This window comes from Aphis gossypii, chromosome 1 (genome assembly GCF_020184175.1).
Source record: "Aphis gossypii isolate Hap1 chromosome 1, ASM2018417v2, whole genome shotgun sequence".
Taxonomy (NCBI): Eukaryota; Metazoa; Arthropoda; class Insecta; order Hemiptera; family Aphididae; genus Aphis; species Aphis gossypii.
Window position 1 is genome coordinate 50,816,662 of NC_065530.1, and position 26,517 is coordinate 50,843,178.

General features: G+C 28.6%; 1 protein-coding gene across 4 annotated transcripts in view; it reads right to left on the reverse strand.

Moving 5' to 3' along the window:
• The window catches only part of LOC114130012 (low-density lipoprotein receptor-like), a 76,448-nt gene that overhangs the window by 32,527 nt on the left and 17,404 nt on the right, over window positions 1-26,517 (reverse strand). For all 4 annotated transcript variants that reach the window (XM_027994896.2, XM_027994895.2, XM_027994893.2 and 1 more), the window contains exon 2: window positions 25,270-25,443. In XM_027994896.2, the coding sequence (XP_027850697.2) occupies window positions 25,270-25,443 (174 nt within the window). The remainder of the gene's footprint in view (window positions 1-25,269; window positions 25,444-26,517) is intronic.

Below are 26,517 nucleotides of genomic sequence, written 5' to 3' on the forward strand. Positions count from 1 at the left end.
TGATATATCTTTTAAACATTATCAAAAAAAAAAAAAAACACAAAAAATCGTTATAAAATGTAGGTTCTGCTGAGGAAATTACTCATGTTGGATAATGTATATTTAAACGGCATAGAACATTTTTTGCACATTTATATTGGACAAAAAAACTGTGAAAAATAAAAATGTCAATTTGCGATATTCTAATAATAGCTAATATTGCTGTAATATTTTTGATTATAACGGTGAGTTTTTAAATTACTACGGTTTCAATAATTATAATGCACTCGTATTTCGTTTAAATATTATATTATATTATTATGTATACATAATAATAGCGATGATATTACCAATACAAACCGACGGGTTACTTAAATTTTCAGGGTAAAATCGATTTTGGAAGTTAATATTATTATTGTTGGATTTTTTTACAGCCACACAGTTAATTTTTTCATACGTAATATTACTATTATAATAGAATGATGTATTATTTTTTTCTTCACCAACAGTTAATGATTATTTCTCTACACATACATTATGCACATATCGCGGATGTGTTTTTGGTTGTGGTGAGCGTTCCTGTGTGTGTTGTTTACTGTGTGGTTGTGTAAAGCCACTGCCGTCACCACTACCTACCTACCTATCAACCAGCCGACCTACCTACCTATAAATCTACCATTTTTGGGGAAAAGTGTAAGGGGGTGAATGCAGCGGATGTGTCGACGGAGAATTAATTATACGAACGGCCGAGACATCGCCGCACAAAGGTCCTAAACATAATAACGCATTATAGCGTGTTGGATAAGTCTAAAGCGGATGTTTGTGAGCGGCGTCTATATTATATATTATATTATAATAGTGGCTTTTGTGTTAATATATTATATGTACAAGATGAGTTGGTTTGGCAAACACAATAGGATTACAAGGAGATAAAAAAACCACCATTTCAATATTTTTTACAACACTTAACACAATAATATTATATTTCAGTCGCACGATTGCTCGAATAATGTAGTGCGAAATGACACGATACGATTTTCAGCAAAAAGTCGCAAAAATTAGACGTATGTTTTGCCTTGAGAATTTTTCAAATTCTCATCAGGATATTATCGTAGGTATACGTCATATCCTGTTATTCTTTTACATAAACGTCTACGGTATGTAAATCATGTTAGTCGTGTGGAACTCTGGAACAGATTATTTTTCAAATAGTCTCATAAAATATCAAATTATCAGTAGGCAAATACCTACCTAACTACAAATTATTACAAATCTATAATTACTGATGTGCGATTGACAAAAATGACAAAATATTACTGAGGTTTTGAACTTGTCAATTTAGGTGAATTTTCTATTTATCGAAACGTCAAAGAATATTAAATATAATAATACATTGGGTAATAAGTTACTATTTGATATTCGATAACTGAATGCAGTGACAGACCGCAACGACCACAGTGACGATCGAATACCGACATAGCGCTTCTACAAAAATTGTCAACGGCTACTCGACGAGACAATCTGATAACATAGTCGTCGTAAACACATTATTAGTAAAATAGAGCGGATATAGCAGATTGCAATGATTTAGCCTTTAACATAAACAATATTATATTTTCACGTGAATTAAGCCAGAGATTTTCAATCTTTTTAACAATGCGGCACACTTCATTTTCTACACAATTTTTGCAGCACACCAATCCATATAATATATGAAGCATATTTTATATATAATATAATATTATGTAGAATATATTTACAGTTTATTATTCTATTAGAGAGTTAATTATAGTGAAATAAATTAGTACAAATGATAAATAGATATGTTAGCAGAAATATATTTATTTATATTATTGTTGTACAATAAAATAAAAATACACCAATCAATGAGATATATGTGCTTGATGTGTGGTGCACAAGTGTTAAATTCGAGGACGAACTGTCGACAAGTTTACTTTCAGTTCTTCTACGGATTGAAGTCGTTCTCTCTTTTTTTTTTTACTTTTTATTGTTATGACTGCTGAGAATCCTTATTCGCACAGATACGACGTGGATAATGGTAGTAAAATTGTTATTGCTTTTATAAATATTTCAAGAAATTATGAGCATATATCATGACATACCGGTCGTTGAAAACCACTGAGTTAAAATAAGTTATGAATGGGAATAAGAAAAGAATAAATAGAATTGAAAAGCTATCATTTGTAGTTTAAATAATAATCTTTCAAATGTATTGTTATTACTACTCAACAACTCGTATACATAAATATATAAGTTAGGTAAGCCAAAAGACTAGAAATTATTGTATAGTATACATATGGATTGTATCATACTGTATACGAATTTTCACTTTTGAGTTTTGAATTTCCATGCTTCCCATCGTTCGAAAAGTACATTACAGGAAATCCAGTATAATAAATTATAATAGCTTAAACAATATAGGTAGGTACTCGTGGAAGTATATACTGTATAAGACGTAGGTATTCTGAACTTTTGAAAATAAACAACATTTTTATCATATTTTAGGGATAACTTAATTTCATTTCGTTTACATGAATTGTGAAACCTTCTAGAAAAAGACCCATTCACCAGAAAACGCCAACGTCAGTATTTTTTTAGAAACAAAAGGTTTTTCGAAGGGATAACCTCCAAAGAAATGTCATCAATTTAAAATGTCAATATTATAGAATAATATAACTTTTTTGGCGTTGTAAAATATTAAAATTATACCGAAAAGAAAATTTATTCTGTAAAACATGTTTTAACAATTTATAATACTCTACCTTTAAAAATACTACAGGTACCCCCAAATAGAAGGTATACTATAATAATTACATCACGGGTATAAAGTAAAAAATATATAAGCAATTGAACCAAGCCGTTTTATTTATGAAAAAGTATAAACTTCTTAGGTCATTTTAACACGCAATTCTATTTTATCTTTTATTTTCGAATCCTTCGTTGGAAATATTTCTACGAATACATAGGTAGTATATTTATTTAATATAATACCGATACCGTAGTCGAAAGTGCAGGAATACAATATATCTTAGGTCAACGATATCTGTCAAATATCTCATGTTATCTTTCAAATAATACAGGCTCATGTTCATCTCAGTCCCAGGTACCTGTCAATTGTCATACGACTCACATATGCACTTCACTAAATTATAAACACTCCATATGATAAATATATACTATAGAAGCATATATATATATACACCCCGATCAAAATTTCTCGAGGTGCTATAATTGGAGCTGCATAGATATATAATAGTTATATAAGTAATGACGAGATGACGGGGGGGACGCGCGGTGAAATCCTTACGGGATAGACGATTATTTTCCCCGGGGAAGGACGGTGGCGTATAATATTTACTATATTATATACTATAGTGTGGTTAGAAAGTGACGAAGGATAATGGCGCAAGCACATATACATGTGTACCCACATATATATATATACGTGTGAATGTCTAATGGCTATAATATATGAAATTGACAGCCGTAACCACCGTATTCCGGGTCAAATACTTGTCAAAATATAAACGAACATTATTATATTATTATTATTTCACGATAAACAATATTATTATCGAGCACATGAGCGATATATATATTATAATATAATAATCACTGCGGTGGGATAAGCATATTAATATCGTATAATTATGTAAGTCAGCGAACAGAGACGAGTAAAGACGCCTCGTCATGATGTGCAATATATACTGTAGTAGCCTGCAGAATAAGACTTAGGCGGCGGTATATTATACGCGTGAGTTATTGTATACATACACGGGTTTTCAGCTCGTCGAGAGGATTATGAGTTTCCGAATATCCGAAACTCATACGGCGCGATCCTTTATGGTCCTATATATATATATAATAGACACGAATGTGTGTGCGTACTGCGTACACAATATATACACTGCCGTCGCCGCCAACCTCTTATACATATAAAGCGTACGAGTTTCTCATAAATTATAAGCTTATTCGCCGATAGTAACTCCGATGGATATATATATGTGTGTATGTATACGTGCAGGAACGGGCTGGGACATGTGCACTGCAGCGTGTGTGGATCAGCAGCGAAGGGCAGGACCATACGGGACCACCGCGGAAGCTGTGAGAGAGAAGTAGGACGGAGAGAAAAAGAGGAGAGAGAGAGACGAATAGAGAGGAGACAGTGAAAAGAGTGAGAGATTTAGAGGGCGAAAGGGAGGAAGTGAGAGAGAAAAGAGGAGAAATGAGAGAGAGAGACTGTACGCTATCGTCATGGCAACCGATGGTCGTGTGGCTGGCTGTTTTGGTCCGCGGAGAGCGCGCACACACAAAATATTGCGCGCGCCCGATGCGGGAAAAATAAAAATAAGGCGAATATATTTTGTCTGTCCGTTATTGATTTCGCGACAACGATTTTTTTTACTTTCTTTATTTTTAAATACCGTAAAAGGTGATCTTTATCAAACTATATATATATTACAGTCAACCGATCTATCCCCGCCGTCTCGTTCGAGATACACCTGAACGCAACGTTATTTGTTAATAGAAAATTTGTCGTAGAAAAGTTTTTGAGAGTGGTTTAAATCTACCTGGCTATACCTAAGCTTTAGGTACTATTATATATAAATAAATGTTCGTACTCGGGCGTTTGTTGTAAATTGTCCTTAGGGTATTTTCGAGCAGGGCGATGTATATACGAGTTACTTAATAATCTATTTATAGTTTTTCCGATTTGAAATGGACCAAAATGCTTCTTATACTAAATAAGATAGATAGAAGACCTATTATAAGCATCATAATATTATATTCGATGACATCGTCGAGTATATTCAAACAGACAGCGAAAAAAACATAATACCAATAGAAAGGGAGTGAACGAAATTTCTGACATCATAATACATCACAAGAGTTTGTTAAGAACGACGGTTGTCGTAACTCACTTTATTTTTACACAAATAACATAATAATTTAATTATAAATCTGTATTTTTAAACCATAAATATTGTTTAAGTTCAATATACCATATACAAGTTAGAAAGTTTTTCTAAACTTAAATATTTCAATGCGAGATTCAAACGAACACAATTTTAAATTCAAATACTCGAGTAAATATAAACGTTTAATCAAGTTTTATTTACAAAATTCGTAAATATAATACAGCGATGTTTTTGATTTTTATTCTTAAACTTTGATAATTCTATTCTATTGATTTTGTTTTATAGGTAGTTAGGATTAGTAGAATGTTTTATATAAATGAGAGTGGATTCTATAAAGTATAATACGAATAAAACATCTGGTGAGTGAAGATAATATTATTACTGTCCAAACAGACCAATCAAAATTCAATGTGAATATCAAACGATATTCAAGGGATGAAGGGAACGAATAATGCCTATTGCAGCCTACTTGTGAGATTAGTATAGATCAGATGTTACAGCTCAGTATAGGACGAGGAGTATTATAAAAGAAAGTACATACCTTAAGCTTATTATTATTACGACTAAAACAATATTGTAATATCCTTATCATTATCAATAGATTTTTATTTTATTCTTTATGGTCAGTCTTTAAGAACAACGGTTATTGTTTATTACATATTAGGCTTCTACAAGTTCGTGTAAAGTTTTATATTCTTACAATCTTACGAGCAACGGCCAACGAATAATATAAATGTACAATTAATTATTATTATTGTATTTCGTGTATTTCAGTTCATAATAACTTATAATATAACTTATGTATCTATCTACACTATTTTTGTAGGTATTTAGTTTGCCATTTGAAATTGAAACTATAGGTATTTATAATAAAATATACAATAAATATAAAGTTTTATTATAATTTATGATGAAAAATAACATTTCATGTAACATTATGTAGGTATCTTTAGTAATTATACATTATAGAATATAGATGAACAAAATATATGTACAATGAAAAACATAATGTAATAACTTGTAGTTGATGAAAAATAAATAAATATTTTTATAATTGTGTAGAGTTATTATTATTATTATTTTATTTAGTAATAAAATTATTTATGAACTAATTCTTCGTACCGAGCATACACCAACTATATGTATAAAACAAATGAACCGTCGCACTGAATAACGCTCAGAATTTTTCAAATCGTTTTAGAGGCACAAAATAAAGAATAATGAACCGAAAAATCACGAATGAAAAGGGGAAGTAATGGGTTACGTTGCAATTCAATCGGAGTTTCACCTTTCATATATACATACATGCGTTCAATCGTTTAGGTTTTTTTTTTATTGTACGATTTACACAAGGGAAATTATACGAATAGCAGGTATTTTATGTTTATTACAAATATTGCCTGTACACCGGAATGCCGGTCGATTGGGCTACTTAATTAACTTAAGTCTATAATATGATAGGTATGTTGTATCAAAATTTTATATTGTCCATGACTAATAATTAGTGAACCGATTGACATTATAATCCTCATACAAATGTATACACAATACTATATACATACGAATTACGAGTAGTTGCGTACGTTTATAGATCAATAGGATAAAATATGGTTCAATATCGTTTGTTTGGTGATGTTAAATTAAAAACAAAACAATGCTTTCGTATAGAATATATTTAGTCATTTAGACGATTCTCTTTTCGATTAATTAATATGAATTATCTACGGCGTACGTCTAGCAGATTTTTAAATGGCACATATTGTGTGCTCAATCAAAAGCTAACACGTGTATCGCACGTAGAAAGCTTACCTATATAATATTATTAGAGTTCACGTCGGGCTGGGTACAAATGTACAATATTAGACTCTTATTATAGTTTATGGACAACGGTTTTATTACGATGTAGAAAAACGTGTTTTATTATAAATATGATGTACATATTTATTATATGTGTATTGTGTATGTGTAATGATAAATCCATAAAAATATACGTTCGATTTGTTATGGATTACCTTGAAAAGTAGACTACCTGTAATCGATAATAAAATAGTATATATTATAGAAAAATAAAAATATTTCTTGGAGTACTAAAATATGATATCTATCATATTAAACACGTGCACAAAATAAAATAAAAAAAAAATAAAAAACGTGCACATATAACATTTTAAAGTTTTAATAAATTTAAAATACGTGGTAGTTAGGTTTGGTAGGTACTTATACAGAATAATATTTTAAATACATATCATTTTATTGTATAATAAATTAAAATTAGATATCCATCGTTTAAAAAGTTAAAACTGTAAAAGGAAAATATATTATTTTTTAATATTATTAGACACGTAATTATATTGGTATTTAAAAAAATATATATAAATTTTAATGGGAATATGCATTTTTTAGACGGCGACGTTAAATGAAATGAAATTTACATTATTATAGAATTGGAAATAATTATAATCTACAAATGTACGGTTCGAGAATCATATTCATAACGAGCTATCATTATTTGAGTGTCTAACTAGTAGTAACTAATGAGTTTTATGAGGCTGAAGGATAAAAATATTTTATCCAATCATAAATTCTTGTTTATTTTGTTTCATCGTCATTCGTCTCATTCATAAGTCCATAGATACCAAAGTTTTGAAACTACCACAGGTGATTCGCTATAATAATTGACTGCAGAACTATACATAAACTATAATATATATATAATACCTATTTTCTGTAAATATATCGAACTAGCGTATACTTTAATAGACCATACAATAAAGATAGACACATAAACAATTATTATTGTTTATATTTTAATTAATATGTAAATATGCAATGTAGTATAGTATATATAATATATATAGCGTCGACCCATTTACAAACAACAGTATGGGTTTCATAATGATGTGAAAAAATTATACACAATTTGTTAAAAAAAAATGGAAGGAAAATAGTTTTGAAAACGAAATTTTCCACGCAAATTTGATATTATTATATAATACACGTCATATTACTTTAGCCCACAGCTGTTTATTATTTGCAGTTTCGCTGAAGTTATTTTTGTTCTTATATATCGCTTACTAAATATTTATTTTTGTAATATTGGTGTACAACGCCACAAAAAGTTTTTTCTAAAATAGTATTTTGACAATTTAAAATTTAAAGCTTTTCAATAGTGAACGCTTTTTAGTTGCTTATCATATAATAACATGCATAATATGCATTAACTGATTTAATTGTAATTCAATGCTGTATACACATGCCTTGTATAGTCGGTTTGGTTAAAATAATATTGCATATAGTTAGTAAATACTAAATACGGTTTTCAAATGAAAACTACAAATTCGTTACACGTTAATAATATTTATTCAGAACATCGATTTCAAACTTATGTATGAAACAGTATATTGTTTTTCCCGGGAAATGAGGAAAAATGTTCTCGAAAGGAAAAACGGCCACTCGGATGATATACTTTCAATCGAACAATATATACACACGAATTTATATTTATAAAACTATAACAATGTTTATTATCATATTTCAGGTAATGTAATATGCTGATTTATTATGTAATGCTCTATATTATATAATTTCAACGAAATATTATATTAATATGAGTGTATTATTGAACCGCATGTAATAAGCAATACATAGTACTAAAATTATTATTTCAAACTATGTTTAATAACATATTAAAATTATTAATTTATTATTCAAAAGCAAATTTACAACAATATAAAATATATTGAATGACTATTGTTACGTCATAATCTATAACTAAATATTTAGTATAAATCACAGCACTTTATAAGTCATAACGGAAAAATCAATTTTCAGTATATAACGTGTAAATAGAGGTAAAGCGTTGATTTTTTACTTTTTAAGTACTTTTTAGGTTGATAGTATACTTAGTTACCCTATTTTACTATATTATTTTCGAACAATCATTTTGAGTACGTACAATAATATTATATGACACAAACGTATAAATATTATAATATTATAATATGAACTACGAAAACATGATACATGAAAATTGATATTCACTCTAGAATTATTATGGCTGTATGTTAGAATGATATGTCTGGTGCAGTAGCATCACCACACTGCAGGCTCTCTCGGCGTTATTTAAAAATAATTAATCTTAATCAAAGAACACCGCTGCAGCGCAGCTACGCATAGTTCCGGCTGCAGATTGTAGTAATTAGTAAAGCTGTGCCCGGCGACGCCATCGGGACTTTATAATAACGCGTTTGACGGACGGACAACTTAATGACGACAAAAACCCTTTTCGCCACCGCACCGTCACAGCTCTGCTGCCGCCGCCGTACTGATACCACTGCGACCCGCGCGCGCGATGTCAAATATGAGCAACGCTCGCTGTTTCGTTAGCGGTCGCACAATGGACTTTCTTAATGGCCGATCCCACGGTGGCATAAAGTTATTATTATAATATTATTAATTCGACCGCGCAATACATACTTCTTGCTAGCGAAACGTCGAGTTGGATATAAGCCCAAAGTGGCATTCGTGACAACCGCGGTATCACGAGCGTATAGTATGTATATATACGTCATATACATGGTACGCATCCCCTGCAGCGGCTGCAGAGCGAACCCTTCGCGCACCGAGTTTAATGTAACATTGTTTATCAGTTGTCACCGACCGGATTGCAATTTTTGAAATTAATTTATAATATACGTCTTGTGTATTTTTTTTAAATCATTTGAACAAAAAAAAAAAAATACATCATCTTCCTGAAGCAGTGACGAAGCCATTCATTTCGTGTTTTATATACGCGTGCATTTGTTTTTTTTTTAAAACTTATCAGTAACGAAAATTAAAAAAAACAAAAACCATAAAAAAGGTCAACGCCGTCAATATACACCTACCCAATATTATGATTACATAGAATCGTTTTTTATTATTTATTATAAAAAAAATATTGATATTAATAAGAAACTAATAAATAAAATAATGGCATGATGATGGCAGCAGAAATTATGCGTGCTATCTGCGTACATTTTTTGACCTTAAAAATAAATTAGGCTATAATATAATAATGATGTACCTATGCAATACAACGAGTCATAATTCATAGCTGGATAATGTCAAAATACGATAAAAATATTAAACGGTGTATCTACCTATTCACAAGATATAGTAAATAAACATAATTGTCTATAATTACCTACCTATATGAATATATAACTATACTCATTATCAGTATATATCTAACATGTAATTATATACAAGTCTTGTGAAAAAAATCGAAATCAATTTAGCACAATATATAAATCGTTTTATAATGTTATCAAATATTATTAAAATTATAATTATATTATATTGTTTAACTATTGAATATAATATTATATGTACTTAACAATAATTTATAATTCTAATCAAACTAAATCATCTCTTTAAAATCTATATTTGATCATATTATTTTAGACTATTTCCATTTATAATGGCGTAATCACAATAATATAATAAATAATATGTGTAAATTAGATAGGTATTATATTATTTACATGAACACTTAAATAAAACGTTAAACTGTTTACACTACTTTTATATTGCAATTTTAAAACGTAATAATAATAATTCAAATTATAACTACGCATTTATACTTGTATAACAGACCCACAAATTATTCGATTACATTTAATAATAGCATTTAAAATTATAAAAAAAACAATTAGATTGAATTTAAAATAAAATTAAGAAACACTTATTTCTTTAGTAAATGGCGCCGGTGATGTCCTCTTTTACGACTTCGGAACCACCCGGTTGATGGCCCCTTATTTATTTTGTAGAGCTTCTACTTTTTTACCCTCTGAAAAATGTTGATGGATCACTTGTACTTATTCATCCAGTATTACTGTGTATACTACTCCTGAGACCGATCCGTTCTAAGTTTTTTCAAACTTTATATCGTTTACATAAACAAAGACCAGTCGTAAAGGAAAGAAAAAAAATAAAAATAATAAATCGACAATAAAGTATAGATAGATTTTTGATTTTGAAAACAGTAAATTTGTAGTCGATAAAAACAATAAATTGACGGTGGAAAATACGCATGGTATGATAAAATATGACAAAATAATTTCTATATTATGTTTTTTGTGTAACACTTGAACATTAAAATTAAAAATTTAATAATGAATATTATTTAGATATAAAATATAGTGGAGGCTGCGGCTTTTGTGAAAACAATATTCTCGTGTTTTGTATGTTATTATATAATATGTGTTTACTTTACTGTACATGTCGGAATTAAAATTTTAATTAACATAATAATAAACTTAAATATTTACTGTGAAATAATGCAGTGTTTTTCTGTATATTAGTTTGATAAAATATAATAATATATATATATATTTTACACGAATTTTCGAAGTAATATTATTTTAATTTATTTAATATTAATTATTGGGGAGATTCCTAGTATCTACGGGTGTTATAAAATGCATAATATATATATATGTAAATAAAATACAATTTAGATATTTATATATAACACCATTGGCTATCGGCCGATACCGGAAGGTCATTGTGCAAAAACTTTTGCAATGCAAATGAACAACAACGTTACATAAAAAAAAAAAACATATTTCGACGTTGGTATAGGTATGTGATAAAAGCTCAAAAACTACCAAGTACAAGCGCACACAAAAGATAAATGAAAAGTTATGAGCAACGATGAAGAGTTTGAAACCTTTCTTATCTTTTTTTCCTCATTCCCTGGGAATTATCCCGACCACCGCCATGCTTTGTACATTGTATGTCTCTGTATATAGAGGCTAAATACATTTATCCCCAAATTGTGGTGATATAGGTGGACTGACGGTTGAAATGACAAAGGTCTGCGCCCGAGCTCTCCCTATATATCCAGGAATAAATATCAACTATAAAAGATAAACTCACCACGTGTTTTTATAAATCTCTAGTACATTTTTCACTGTATAGGTATAATTTAAGTATAAGTACAATAATGGTAAAAATAATGATAATATATTATATTGTGTGTGTAAAAAAAAATAATTCTAATATTGTAGGCGGTTTTGACAACAGTTGTAAAATGATATAAAAAGTATTTTATTTTATTTTAAATAGTAATATTAATGTGGTACGTATAAATGCACCTGACCTTTATATTATTACGTTCAGTTTAAATACGTTAACTAAACAAAACCGATAGTAATTAAAATGTTGTAGTATATTTATTTTCTAATACACATTAGACAATGACGGTAGACACTTTAATATTGATCGAATCTAAATTAGTTCAATGCTCACTATAATTATTTGTCTTTCGAAACTCATTACGAAAACACAAAAATAGAATAAACATTTGGATTCGATGTTCGTTTTTAGGATTTTGTTTTTAGGTAGGTATGTTTGAAAGTATTATTGAAATTGAAAATTGTAGACGGTTAAGTACTTATTAAAATAAGGTTCTATTTATATTGTTTTTTTTTACTTGGTAATTTAATTATGTGTAAATAGTATATACTAATTTATGCTTTTATACATTTTAAATAAAATATAGTATGTTTTTTATTCGCAAAATTGTAATCAAAATATACATACAAGTGAACTTTTATTTTTAATTACAAATGCATTCGGGTAAAATTTATTATAATATGTTACTGAAAAAAATTACTTTTTTTTATTTTTGTGGGTGAATTGACATCACATATTTTTAAATTTAATTTCATGTGTTTTCTATAATGTAATATTTATATTCCTTCCTACGTATTATGTAAAAAAAAAAAACCTAACCGCACTAATGGGTAAATTCCAAATGTTATATTTTTCGTTAATTTAATTTTTCATAATAGGTATATTTGTATTTACATATGTATTCAATCAATAAAAAGCTAAATAGTTATGTATGTACGTTGATGATGTACAAATATAATAATTATACAGCTATAGGCCTATATAGGTGTATTGTTTAAAAGAAATAATATTGTTTGATATATTATTTAACAAACCTATTATGATACGCAATCTATATAATATGTTAATAACAGCAACAATAATAGTATGATGTTTTGTTAATTGAACATAAATGTAAAACATTCCGCAAGGATTTTTGATTTGTCTACGTTAACAACATATAATTAATATTGTATAGCACATACTATTTACAATAAAAATAATACAATATAATGATGATGATGATATATAAACTGTAAGTTTTGTTTCGTCATCGAATTGATAAATATAGACACATATCATAATCATACGTCTATAAGTCGATTGCGGAATATTTTAAACTGAACCAATAAAAAACGTATCTTTAACTTCAGACATGTATACCCATAACAATAAATTTATATTCTCTAAAATTAAACTACCACTAAAGATGTATCTCGTGTTAAGATGATGTAAACGGCATATACATATACATATAAAAAAAAGACAAGCTATAAAATATATATTGTTATCGAACAATATCTACTAGTAAGTATTTCAAATTACGAATGATCATCGTTCGAATATGACTCGCGGAGGCAAGTCAAAATATCGTATTGAAATAATGAATAAAAACAGAAAACAACCATAAAATAATGGACATCGTCGTCCGCCGAACGATCGACTGCGTGCATTACACCACACGTCATGTATTTCAACGTTATTAGGTATTACTGCATCACAGTGCACGTGCTCACGAGGGACGATTAGTTCAAAGAATACGGCTGAAACGCTGTCCGCACGCACACGTAATAATATATAAAACGCGTCGTAGCGGAACGGTGAAAATCTCGTGACCTTTTCATAATATTTTACCGTATATCATATTGTATTACTGCTATTATTATACAACACTATATACTGTACAGGGTGGTTCGCCGGGCACGCTATTAAATGATATTGAAGAAGTAAAAATTAACAATTTCGAAAATTCGATTTTGAACAACTGCACTGAAGAAGAAAAAGGAGATAGCACGGTCGGTAAATCATCTTGTATTATTGTAGGTATATGCTGTGTACGCGGCGGTGTTGTATTATGTTATTGCGATATTTCGTTGGCCCGGGCGAACTGTGTACAAAATATATTATCGCGGTCCCTGATACTTATAATTACCACCGTGTGCGCCCGGCTACGGCAGGCCTCGGGAAATTGAAAGTACACACAATAGTCTAATCAAATGAAAATGTTTGCCGTAATTTGATTATACGGCGCACGTGATCATATTACGTTATATAATTATATACGTACCTATGCGCGTTTTTCACCTCTCCGGTTTTTATCCCGCGGAATATACCTACGTTCGTCTTGTCCGAACCGCCATTACCGACCCGCTATACATATATATATAATACACCCTCGTGTGCTTTCGCCGTTTTTCATTTAGGTTTTAATTGTAATAATATTATACATCACGCGTGCGTTTCTCGTTTTACAGCCACGGCGCGCACGTGTTGTGAATTAAAACTCCGTTCAAAAATCGTTAAAAACCCATGAGGAGAGTTCGTGGAAAATTATTAAATTCTCGAACCGGGAAAAAATGAAAATCTTCGCAAAACAGTGTGCCGTTTTTTTCTTTTTTTTTATGTTACATAATATTAATATTATCATACGTCGTATGCGATTATCGTGGTCGCACGCGTTAAGTATTCAACGCGCATTTGATATAGGCGATCACTCATGCACACCTGTACATGAGATGGCGCGGTGTCTGCGCCCAATATAATATAATATTCCACGCATGTGAAATATGCGTATTATAACATAATATTTTATTTTGTATGTATTAAGGTTTAAATTCCGTTCCGGGGCGAAACGTTTTGCAATCACGCGCAATGTGAATAATAATTAATAACGCTGCGGACGATTTTTTAGCACAGGCATCAGGATTTGATCCAATACCGAATTAATGTAGTACCAATTAGTATATTATAATGTTATTGTGGTTAAATTAAAAGTATAGATGTGACTTGCTGTAATACGAATTATGCAACTGTCATTACAACACTTTTCATCATGCCAAACAAAAATAAAAGTTAAAATGCAATACAAACACTTCAAATTTCGAAAGTTTTAAAGTATTAAATGACAGATATTTCATTAATTTTTTTATACTATAGCTTTGATATCGGGGGTAAAATCAAAACCAAAACAAAATTGTACAACTATAGTGTTAGATAAAAGGAAAACTAGGTACTTTTTTGATTAGTATGGTCTCCAATAAGCATTTCCTGCAGTGGTGCAATAAAAGAGTGCTAATATTTGTGTTAAAAAGTATTTCTCTAGTTCTGATAATTGATTTATTTTTATAGAAATCGTTAGATCGTGTAATTAATTTCGATTTGTATTCTAGTAAAAACAAGATACCTCAGACATTGTCATCATATCACAGTTTTAACATATTTTGAATTGAATCAACTTGATCAACTATATAAATAATTTTGGTACATTTATGACGTACTAAAACTGCAAGTACCTACGTTATTATATTGTTATGCATTGGAATAGATTATTTGATATTTGATTGCACTTAATCTACAATTACGTAATTATTTAATTAGGTATATGTATATAAATTTAATTTTTCGAGTGGTGTTCTCGTGTAAAACGTTATGATTTGTAAGTTAAATATGTCATGTATATATTATCTAAGTAGAGTAAGTAAATATTTTACTTAATTGGTATTTTTTTTTCTTAGATATATATTATATATTAATACCAAAAACAATGGCATCAGTGAACTTCCAAAAGTAAACATCCATATAATAATAACTAAAGTTTATTACATCGTCACACCCAGGTCGAAATTCAAAAAAATACAGTTAATGTTATGAATATCGAAAAATGTTTTAATTTGTAGGATATACAATTATTATTAACGAACGTTCACTGTTTTTTTTTTTTTTTTTTTATTAATAGTTTAATGGTTATTTGTATTGAAGATGTATGTCTTCGTAATATAACGATCTCCAAGGGCAAATATATTAATTAAAAATATTCAGCGAGCCCAATTACTTTGATATACACATAATAATATTGTTATTTGTTTTTTTTTTTTATTGTGAACGATTGATTGCCACAAGAAGAGAGACACATGCGCAATTTCAAAAAACAAAATATTCCTAATTGGTCATTGTTATAACAGATATAAAAAACAACACATCATTGTATTATAATAATACACTCGATCGATAATAATAATCGTAATAAAGATAGCTAAGTTATAATAGTAATAACACGAGTAAACATCACGCATCAAGAATTGTGTACGGTGAAATTGGGTTAAAGTGTATCGGAAAAAACAACCAGACTGATTTCGACGTTTATTATAAAAGTTAATGATGCTGTGTAGGAGTTAATTAGGAAAACACAAAGATAGAAATTCATATAAACTATAGCAATAAATAACACTAAAACAATCGATATTCGATGTTTAATAATAAAAATAAAATTAATGAAATTAGGACAAACCACTCTGATAGGTGTTAATAGAGTTCAATTCGGTTCAAATTTTCTATCAATCGATGTTATGTACCTACACCACACGTACGCTATAAAAATATGTTTATGATTTTATATAAAAGCAAAGCTAAAAATCCGATAGATCTCGAAGCATGTTGAAGACCATTAAGGCATTATAATAGGTTCCTATCTACATATACTTTTAATTCTAAGCATAAATATTTTATAAAACGCTTTAAGAATTATAAGCTTTCAGGTAGGTACGTATAAAATATTTTGAGTAGCACGTGACGGCTACTATGTCCATATTTTAATGTTCGCACGAAAACCCACTAAGATATGATTTGACAGAAAATAAAGCTTACATCATATTCAAGTACAAAGTCAAGATTCCGGTCCGAGTGTTGGGGACTTTTAGGGTTTATTGCCCATTACTAGGTAGTAGTTTAACACCTCCATAATGCGTTATGCATTTACTGGTAACTGCTGCAGGGTTCTATAAGGTAGCTTCGTGGGTTATAAACCATTACGAGACCCAAACAGTACCGTATATTAGTAAGTATATGCTTCTCAATACACTTCTCGACAACCATAATGAACACGTAACCCTGGAAACTCCGGAAATAATTTGTCCAACCGCATAAACAGCTTAAAATTGGCATTATCTGTTGTGATACATACATACGTCTTATAATTTATATTATACACTGTATCTATCTATACTATAAAGTAATATAGTAACATTTTTATATTAATCGCTATATTTTTATTTCTAACATGTTTTGTGTTAAGTTAATTTTTCATACTTCAACATATTATTACGTATAATACACATTCAACAATATATTTTTAATACTTAACCGTTTATACAATATTCCTCGTACTTATAATACACTCTTTATTTCTATAGAAATAGAATTACTGAATTATATGGATTTTTTTTTGTTTTGTTTTTAAGAAGACAAAAAACTAACAAAATGATGTATTCCAAACATGTTTAATAGTAAAGAATTAATTTTATATTTGAACATTGACGGTTAAAAATACTGTGAAATATATTTTTTTATTTCATATATATTATATAATGTATTTACTGCACCGATTATAGTCAATAAAAAAATATGTACCACATACATGTCATATTATATATCCAGATTGGTATTTTCATTGCATTTATTACTTTTTCGATCATATTTTTCACCTAACGATAAAAATGGATAAAAATATTTTAGACATATCCTAAAGTTTTCATTTATTGTATATTGATCAAATGGTCCATTAACGGATAAAACTATAGAGTATTAAATACTGGTACAATATAATATATTATAGCCACTGCATAACAAAAAAGTTAAATTAAAACAGGTGGCACGATATTAACCAGAAACGCATATTTGATAAGCAACAATAACAGATTTTCTAAACGAATTGTGTGATAATTTACTATAATACCTAGAACATAACGTTATAATATTATAGATTTTTTACTTGTTATAGCTAAAATGTTGTACAATAAATTTAGTGAATAATGAGTATAATATATAAATAACTTTATACATTTTAAATGAAATACGATTTTTCTTTATCTAAAAACTAAAAAGTAAAGTCCTATAAATCTATAATTTCTTCTGATGTTAAAATATTGTCGTCTTTCATTTCGCTCGAAATTCAATTTATAATTGAACTCATTTTTTGGGGTAACAAAATAAACTGAAAATGTTTTATGCAGTACTTATAGATAGATACTTACATCGAATGCGCTGTGTTAAAATATAATACAAAAAATATATAGGTATATATTTTTAATTATTTTATGTTATCTTCGAAAAAATCGAAAATATCACTGAAGATAAACAGTATTATACTCATTTATAGATAGGTTATAGGTGACATTTTTGGATAACCAAGCCTTGCCCATGCTTCGTTGAATTGTTTTTATTTTTGTTTAATACAGTTTATAACTTTTAATTACTGTTGTCTTTGAACTATTGAGCAGACGGTAGTAACTTATATAATTTGTTAATTGTATGTATTCTTGACCATCGTCACTTAGATGTATGTCCTTGAACTATAGTGACATAATTATAGGGTGATAGTATGTATAATAATATATATAGATTATAGGATAAGTAGATAGTGCTGATATAGGTATTTATTATGAAATAGTTTTAATTTTTTAGTTTATGAATGGAACAAAAATTAGTTGAATTTACATTTTATATATTTTATTCCAACAATTTTAGGATAATGTTTAGAATGCAATATATTTATTATTGATTTTATATTTTAAACAACCGTTATAACTTAAATTGAAATTTATTTATATACGTAATGTATAAATATTATTATTATACATTTAAAACTAACTATTAAACACTTTTTTTTCTGAAAGTATTTGAAACCCATTTCGTCACATCCACGAAACCACATGATGTACCTACCTGATTTATTTAAATCATGGTACATAGTATTGTGTGAAATGTATTATTTTACTTTTACTGACCAAACAGGTTAAAATCTCTACGAATAGAAGTTTCATTAGGATATTTAACTGTACATATAGGTACAATGAACATAATACATTTTACATATTTAGATAAACATTGTAAATTATGCCAAACCACAATAACCTGATACTGTTAAATTAATACATAAATATATCATATTATTAATTATTGAGCAAGTAATTACTTGCCTCACAAATTTAATTATTTAATCGTCTGTAACTATATTTTTACAATAGTTATGTTTATTGATTTACAAATATACAATCAACCAAATATATGTATCTATATAATAGCTATAACCATATTAATTATATTTTTAAAACAATATTTCAGTACACACACATATATTAACAAGCATAACCCATAATATATAATATTTATTATTTAACACGAAATAGTTTGGAAACGTTTATCCAGCTTAGCTAAAGATTATATTATAACCACTCACGCAAGACATTAAATATTTGACAAGATATTAATTATATTTTATCGATTTTATGTATCCACCTATATAGGCGCTAAAAGATAGGCATAAAATTACCATAAGATCTGTGAACACTTCGTTCAAAAATCACCTTGTTTATTTGTACTTATCGAGATTGCGTCAGTGAAATATATAGCAAAGCCTCGACAAAACAGATAAAAACTGTCTGCATATTATGGTAAAAAGAATGAATACGTTTATCGGCTGCCCAACGTGGGATTAGACATGAAATATATGCGGTTAAATAAACATTTCTTTATTCCTTTTTATTTATTTTTTAACCTCCCTGAAGATATAAATCGGTCTCTTTTTTATGTGTAGGTACTAAAAAACAACATATATATACCCCTAACAATAGGTACCGAAAAAGTCATAAATTGTGGTTTAATTGTTCTAAGAATCGGGGCTGGTGAGAAACAAAACAAAACAAAACAAAAAAGGAAATTGTTGTTTTTTATAGAACTGGCAGAAATAAAGTACTGACATTTATAATACATATAATTTTCATTTAACGTATAAAATGTTGTCATATTGACTGGGTTATACACGAATACAAACGATTATATCATTGTGAATCGAGAGGTACTTCTTTCCACGAGTTACTTCGAGGGCCTTTACGACTACAAGGTATAATATAATATAATCCAATGATGTCTAGCCGACCCTTTTGAACGGACGCCAATATCAACGATCAATGGGGATTCGGAATATTTTTAAATCGTAGCCATTTAAGCGCCACGCTGGGTAAACGTTCGTGCCCAGCCGATACAAAAATATTCAAATTTAGAATAGGATACGATATATATAATACATATATATGTGAGATCTTAACGTTATAGAACATAGAAGGTATAAAAATAAAACGTTCTAAGACAATACATAGAATCTTCTAAACTTTTTCAGAAAACTAATAATTCAAAAGGAAACTTACCATAAAAATATTCAAAAAAATTCTTGCACATGCAACTTACAAATACATTTTTAGCGTTTCGATTTCTATTTCGGGTAAAACTAAAAAAATCAAAAAATCATGAAAATATTGCAGTTTTATAAATTACATGTCAACAACCAGTTACATAAGTCAAAACCATCAAAGGAATAATTAATATTATATGCTAATATATGGCAAAAAGTAAATTATATAGTTGTTCGTTTGAAATTACATAAATATTAATTTAAAACAAAAAAAAAACTTTTCATACATTGTAAAGTCCTTATTAGATATTCAAATTTAAAATTCAAAGGATTTTGAATGCCCATTTTGAATGCTAAAACTTTGTATTCCAACATTAAATTAAACAAGAAAAGTATATATAATAAACAATAATAATATTATACCATAATATTAGACATAAAATATTCAAAGTTTCATCAAATTATTTAATTTGATTTATGGTAATATAATAAGACCAAATAACTAGTGATAATTAAAAAACAAACTAATAAATAAATTAGTAGTTATTTAAGAATAAACTAATCAAAAAATATAAAGTAAGATTTAAATGCAGTAAAATTGCTGGGATTTAATTAAAAAGTGATAAAAAGTGTTTTTAAGGAAGTAAATGTTAGAAAAATTTGGAATTAATGAATTTAAAGTTACATAAATTAAATACTGGTGGACTTGATATTGCAATGTTAAAACTATTTAAATAAAAGAAATATATAAACTAATATACAATATACCTACTTTATTTCAAGCATAATTTAGTCATCTGTGGATATTAAGTGTTAGAAACCATGGAGCACAACAAATCTTTATAACTTTATTGTATTTTAAACAAGGTAACAATATTTTTGAAAATAAAATATAAAAATATTAAGTTCCTTGGTCTGTATGTATAATACGGTATTGTTGTTATCATAACGTGAACGCTTGCATACGTGTCCGGTTAAATAAAGTAAAAACAATTAGAGTGATACGTATTTAATGTTTTAATTAAAGTTTAATAACAAAATTTATTTATAGTTTGCAGAAAATTTCGATAGAAGAACTATTATGATAAAACTATCATATAATCATTTTCAAAATGTCAAAACGAGATAGATGTCTACGGCGTACAAATACAAAGTGAAGGGTGTTAAGCTATTAGACACACGGATTAACACGTCGTTAATAGCCAAACAATTTTACACGTACATGGGTCCGTACTACAGAGGATTTAATTATTCATCAACGGAAAACTAGAGGCGTCAGATCTTCTCGCGCGTTATAGAAGGAATGCCTCATTAAACCCACATCTTTTCACATTATTTGATTTCTTGAAGACAATGCTTACAAAAATGAGAGAATAGTGAATCGTGAAGTGATGAGTTTTTATTCCTAATCCCGTGAGTTATTTTTATTATGTAAGTCATTATTCATATAAGCATTGATTATATATTATAATGATATAAAATATTAATGATATCATGTACCAAATAATGAACTTCAGTCAATCATGTCATCACAAGAATAAGAAAAATTTATAAAAAAAGACAATGCATGATATTTTTAGAAACGTTTTCAAAAAGATTTATGTCTTACATATTATTTTACACTCGTTTAAGTGGGTAACCTTGGTAGATATACCTACTAATGATAATACTATTGATATAATAACATTATATGATTATAAATTATAATGTTATTTTATCGGTATCGATCGAGTGGTCACAATAGAGACTATTGATAAATAATAGATGATTGGTAACACAATAACATATAATTTGGACTTGATGTAGGAAGATATCATGAACTTGTGGGAAGGGAAGTGAAACAGTATGGTAAATATTGAGATTAGTGTAATATTTTTTGGAATGTAATTTTTTTTTCTGACGCTGATTATATAATAACCATTAACCATATTATTATCATAATGATATTTTTAAATTTTTAAAGATAACTATAAAACGTTATAATTAATTGATGTGTATGTAATTTATGTAAGTAATTTCTGATCATCAAGATCCAAACTGCGCAATTATTAAATAATTTATAAATGTTTACTATGTCGAATAAAATGAAAATAATATATGTTATATAAAAACAACCAAATGAAAATTATGACAATATAATAAATTGATTTAAATATATAGATATATCAAAATATTTATTTATAAAAACATTTTACTTTTAAATTTTAATAATTCGTTTTATAACCTACCACGGTTATTTTTTTTCAAAACATGTTACTAGGCCACTAGGGGGAAAAACTAACTTGACTTTGCTTTGAATTCAAGGTCGTTAACTACTAACTTTTCCATTATTAAACTGGTTAACTGTTAAACTTAAAATTAAATTTATTACCTACCTATATTCAAAACTTTTTGATACTTCCTATAATTGTAGATTATATTGTAGAATACCTACACAATATTTACCGAATGGTGAACTAAAATTTCTTGTTTCGAATTTCGTAAGATTTGTTCAAAAACATGTATCTGATTACTATACCTGATGTAGGTAAAATATTATTCAAATAGTAATACTATAACTGTTATGTTGGTCAGGGATTATTGGTTCACCTTATCTGCAGTATAGAATAAATAAAAACAAAAATCAAATCACTTGATTAATATTAATGTTAATTATTAATACCGCATAAATAATAATAGTACCTATAATTTACGAGTAGTTGAAGGTGTACCTTACTCTTAGACACTGACGTCCGTCTTGGGTATGTACGTTTTATTGGCCACATACTAAATTTTATAAAAAACGGAGGGAAAAAAACAATAATAAATCACAGTGATGTTGTTACAGATATAATAAATTAGACATAATATTATTATTTTGATTGTTTTAAAGGTTTCGCCGGTGCTAGTCGAATCGTTTCCGATGGGACGACGGATGATGACGCGACCTCAACCAGATAAGTACCTACCTCCAACTATATTATAATATGGGATTTAGTAGTCACGGCAACTAGAGCTCAGCTGTGTCAAAATTGATAAATAAACATACGATGATAATACACGTTACAATAATATTATTGTTGTATCATAATTCATAAACTATGCGGAGTGACGTGAATACAGAATGATTTTCAAAAACCTATCTATTTGTTTCTATTATCATAGTTGAATAATCTTCCGAATGTTCGTAACCCTCGCGAGGCAGGATCACTAGGCGATGGAAACGGTTTATAAATTTATAATTTCACCAAGAAACAATTATAGTAACATTCGATATTGTAATATAATATTATAACGATTAACGATTACTTCGCGCAACGCTCTGTACAACGAATGTGAATTATATTATTATATTTCAAAATACGAAAAAGAAAAACATTATTTTCGTTAGACTTCTGTTGTCGGCAGGTATGATAAAAATAAATTATGTTAACAACATTTATTATAATATGCATTTAAATTATTATTGCTGAACACAGTAAGTCCGTGTAAAATATTGTCTTCTCGTAACTGCCGCCGCCGCCGTCGGTAACACGAGTTTTGAATACGTACGCACAAACTACATTGCTGTAGTTGCCGTCGTCATACTCGGCACTCGCACACACACATACACACATACGCGCGACCGATACAACATCACGCCATATCACATGACCCATTGCTGACCAATCAGCGATCACGTGTGTAGCGCCGTCGTCATCGTTGCCGGTTCTGGGTCGTCGTACGCCGTCGCGGCAGCCGCAGCCGCCGCATTGTTGACGTACAATACTTAATAATAATAATATAACATAATAGAAGTATAATATAATAGGCAATAAACAATGATAATAAAACACACCTGTACTGCGGCGGCGCTCGCGAACGGTAATCGTTTTGATACGTATCATCACAGGAGTATAAGGAATCTAATATTATAATATTATTGTTATTATTATGAGTGCTGTGCGTTCGGAACGTCGGGAAAAGTCAAGAAAATTACGAAATACGTACCTACCTATATCTATACTTCTTTGCCGCGAATGCCGAATATCTGTATAATAAGCACATAACAACTCATCATTCAAGACTCTCACAAACGATCTATTTAGGTAAGATCGGTTTAAACGGGATTTCGAGACGAAACTTTCAATTAATTAGAATTTTTGATCGTGTATCGTATCTTTTGCACCCTCCCACAAAGCGATTACCTACGTAATAAGTTTAAGTTTTTTCGATTATTTTTTTACAGACAATTAATTTTGATAAGAATATACCTAGCTTAACGGTTATAACTACTCGCGAGTAGCAACTGCGTGTAGCGTATGAATGATAGTCGTTATTTATCAATCGGTTAATGGAAAAATGCCTAATATGCCTATATTATATTATAATAACAAACATTTTCAAATTTTCTTATCAGCTAATGCAATAATAATCTTGGTCATGTTTAAAGTTAAAACGTATACAATATTGAATGTATAATAATATTGCAATATAGTACTAATCTTACGTATCTATACGAGCATACGACTGAAGTAAACGAGTCGTGCATAACAGGCGAGAATGCTAAGACTTCCCAATATAAGACAGCTGCAGTAGGCATTATAGGCTGTTTTAGTGGTTGTTATACAACCAGGCCAATTTCTAATGTTAACGCGTTAGAAAGTAATACTGAAAATTGCACCGATAAAATTAAAATGGAATGTGCATAATTATCAAATTTAAGTGCAACAATGCACACTAAAGTATTCACACTTTGAATACTTTAGGTAGTCATAAATTTATAAACATAAACAAAGTGTTGCAGTAAATAGGTAATAGGTATACAATCCGTGTGTTTACAGTATTTATTTATTTTTTTTTTTTATCACAAAATATAATGATTTAGTCTGTGAACTTGAGCTTAGGTATGCCTTATATTATTTTAGTATTGTACATATGTGTTTAAAATAAAAACTCTCAGACTAGGTACCACACAAAAGGTCAAATGTCTACGAATTACGATTAACAATAATTTTATCTGGTTTTGCGTCAGTATTAACTATTTACCTGTTTTGCACATGTCGGGTAGCTCGTCAGTATTATCGCCACAATCGTCATCACCGTCGCACATCCACGCTAGTGGCACGCATTTCCCATTACCGCAAGTATGCTGCCGTAGGGTACATTCAACATGAGGTATTGGCCGTCGGGTGGTGGTTGAAACCAGCTTATCTGAAGAAACTGTAATCAAACAATTTTAATAAAATATGTATATATAACTAGTGTTATGATGTTCAAGTATAAAGTAATTACAATTTTGAAATTACGATCGAGTAAAAGAACAATAAAATAAAATTTACGTAGGTTGAAGGATATTCGTATAAATGATCTAAGTATTTTTAATTTCACAAATTATCGACATTGCATTACAAATTTATATTCGCGTAAATACCTACGTATAGATAGACAGTAATAATAATGGTTTTTAAATATATTACTATTTTTATATTATGTTGAATTTTTTCATTAAATCTGAAATCACCGAGAAAGAAATTGTAATAAGTAGATAGTTGCTTGTGAGTTTCAGTTATATTTTTAATAAGTTCCTACGTTAATATTACTATAAATTTAACAATTTAACAATTTATAATTCAATATTATTTGTATGGTTTTAGACACAAATAATAAGGCCAATAATACATTATAATGTTGATTATATGCACACAAAAAACATAAATTGTATATAATTTTTATCGATTATTAACTCATTTGACGATGTCAACAATTTAAATTTAATAAGACTATTATACAATTGTACACAAATACAATACGAGTACATTAAAATCATTTTATAAATTAAGAATACCTAGATAAATCATATCAAACGTATGAAGAATTACCCTTTCTGTGAATTGGCCACTCGAATAAGTTAACTAGAGTAGATATCTAAAAAAGTGTAGTCATTAATACTTTTAAAGTAATGATGCGTCATCTTAATCAAATGATGACTCAAAAAACCTCAAATTACTATTGCTAATGTGATTAATATAAAATAAAAAAGAAAGATTAAAAAAAGTCTTAGAAAAAAAAATTGCAGTAGTTATACATACAGACGATATACCTATAATAAGTGTATCTATATAGAACTAAAATTAGAGTAAGAAAGAAAATTTATTATACTATGACCTATTTATTTATATACGTACGAACTATTTTGCAGTATGATCGATAAACTTGTTATCTAGATGATGAAAATTATAATATTCTTTGTGTAATTATAATTAAGTAATAAAATATAAATATAATTTTTTATAA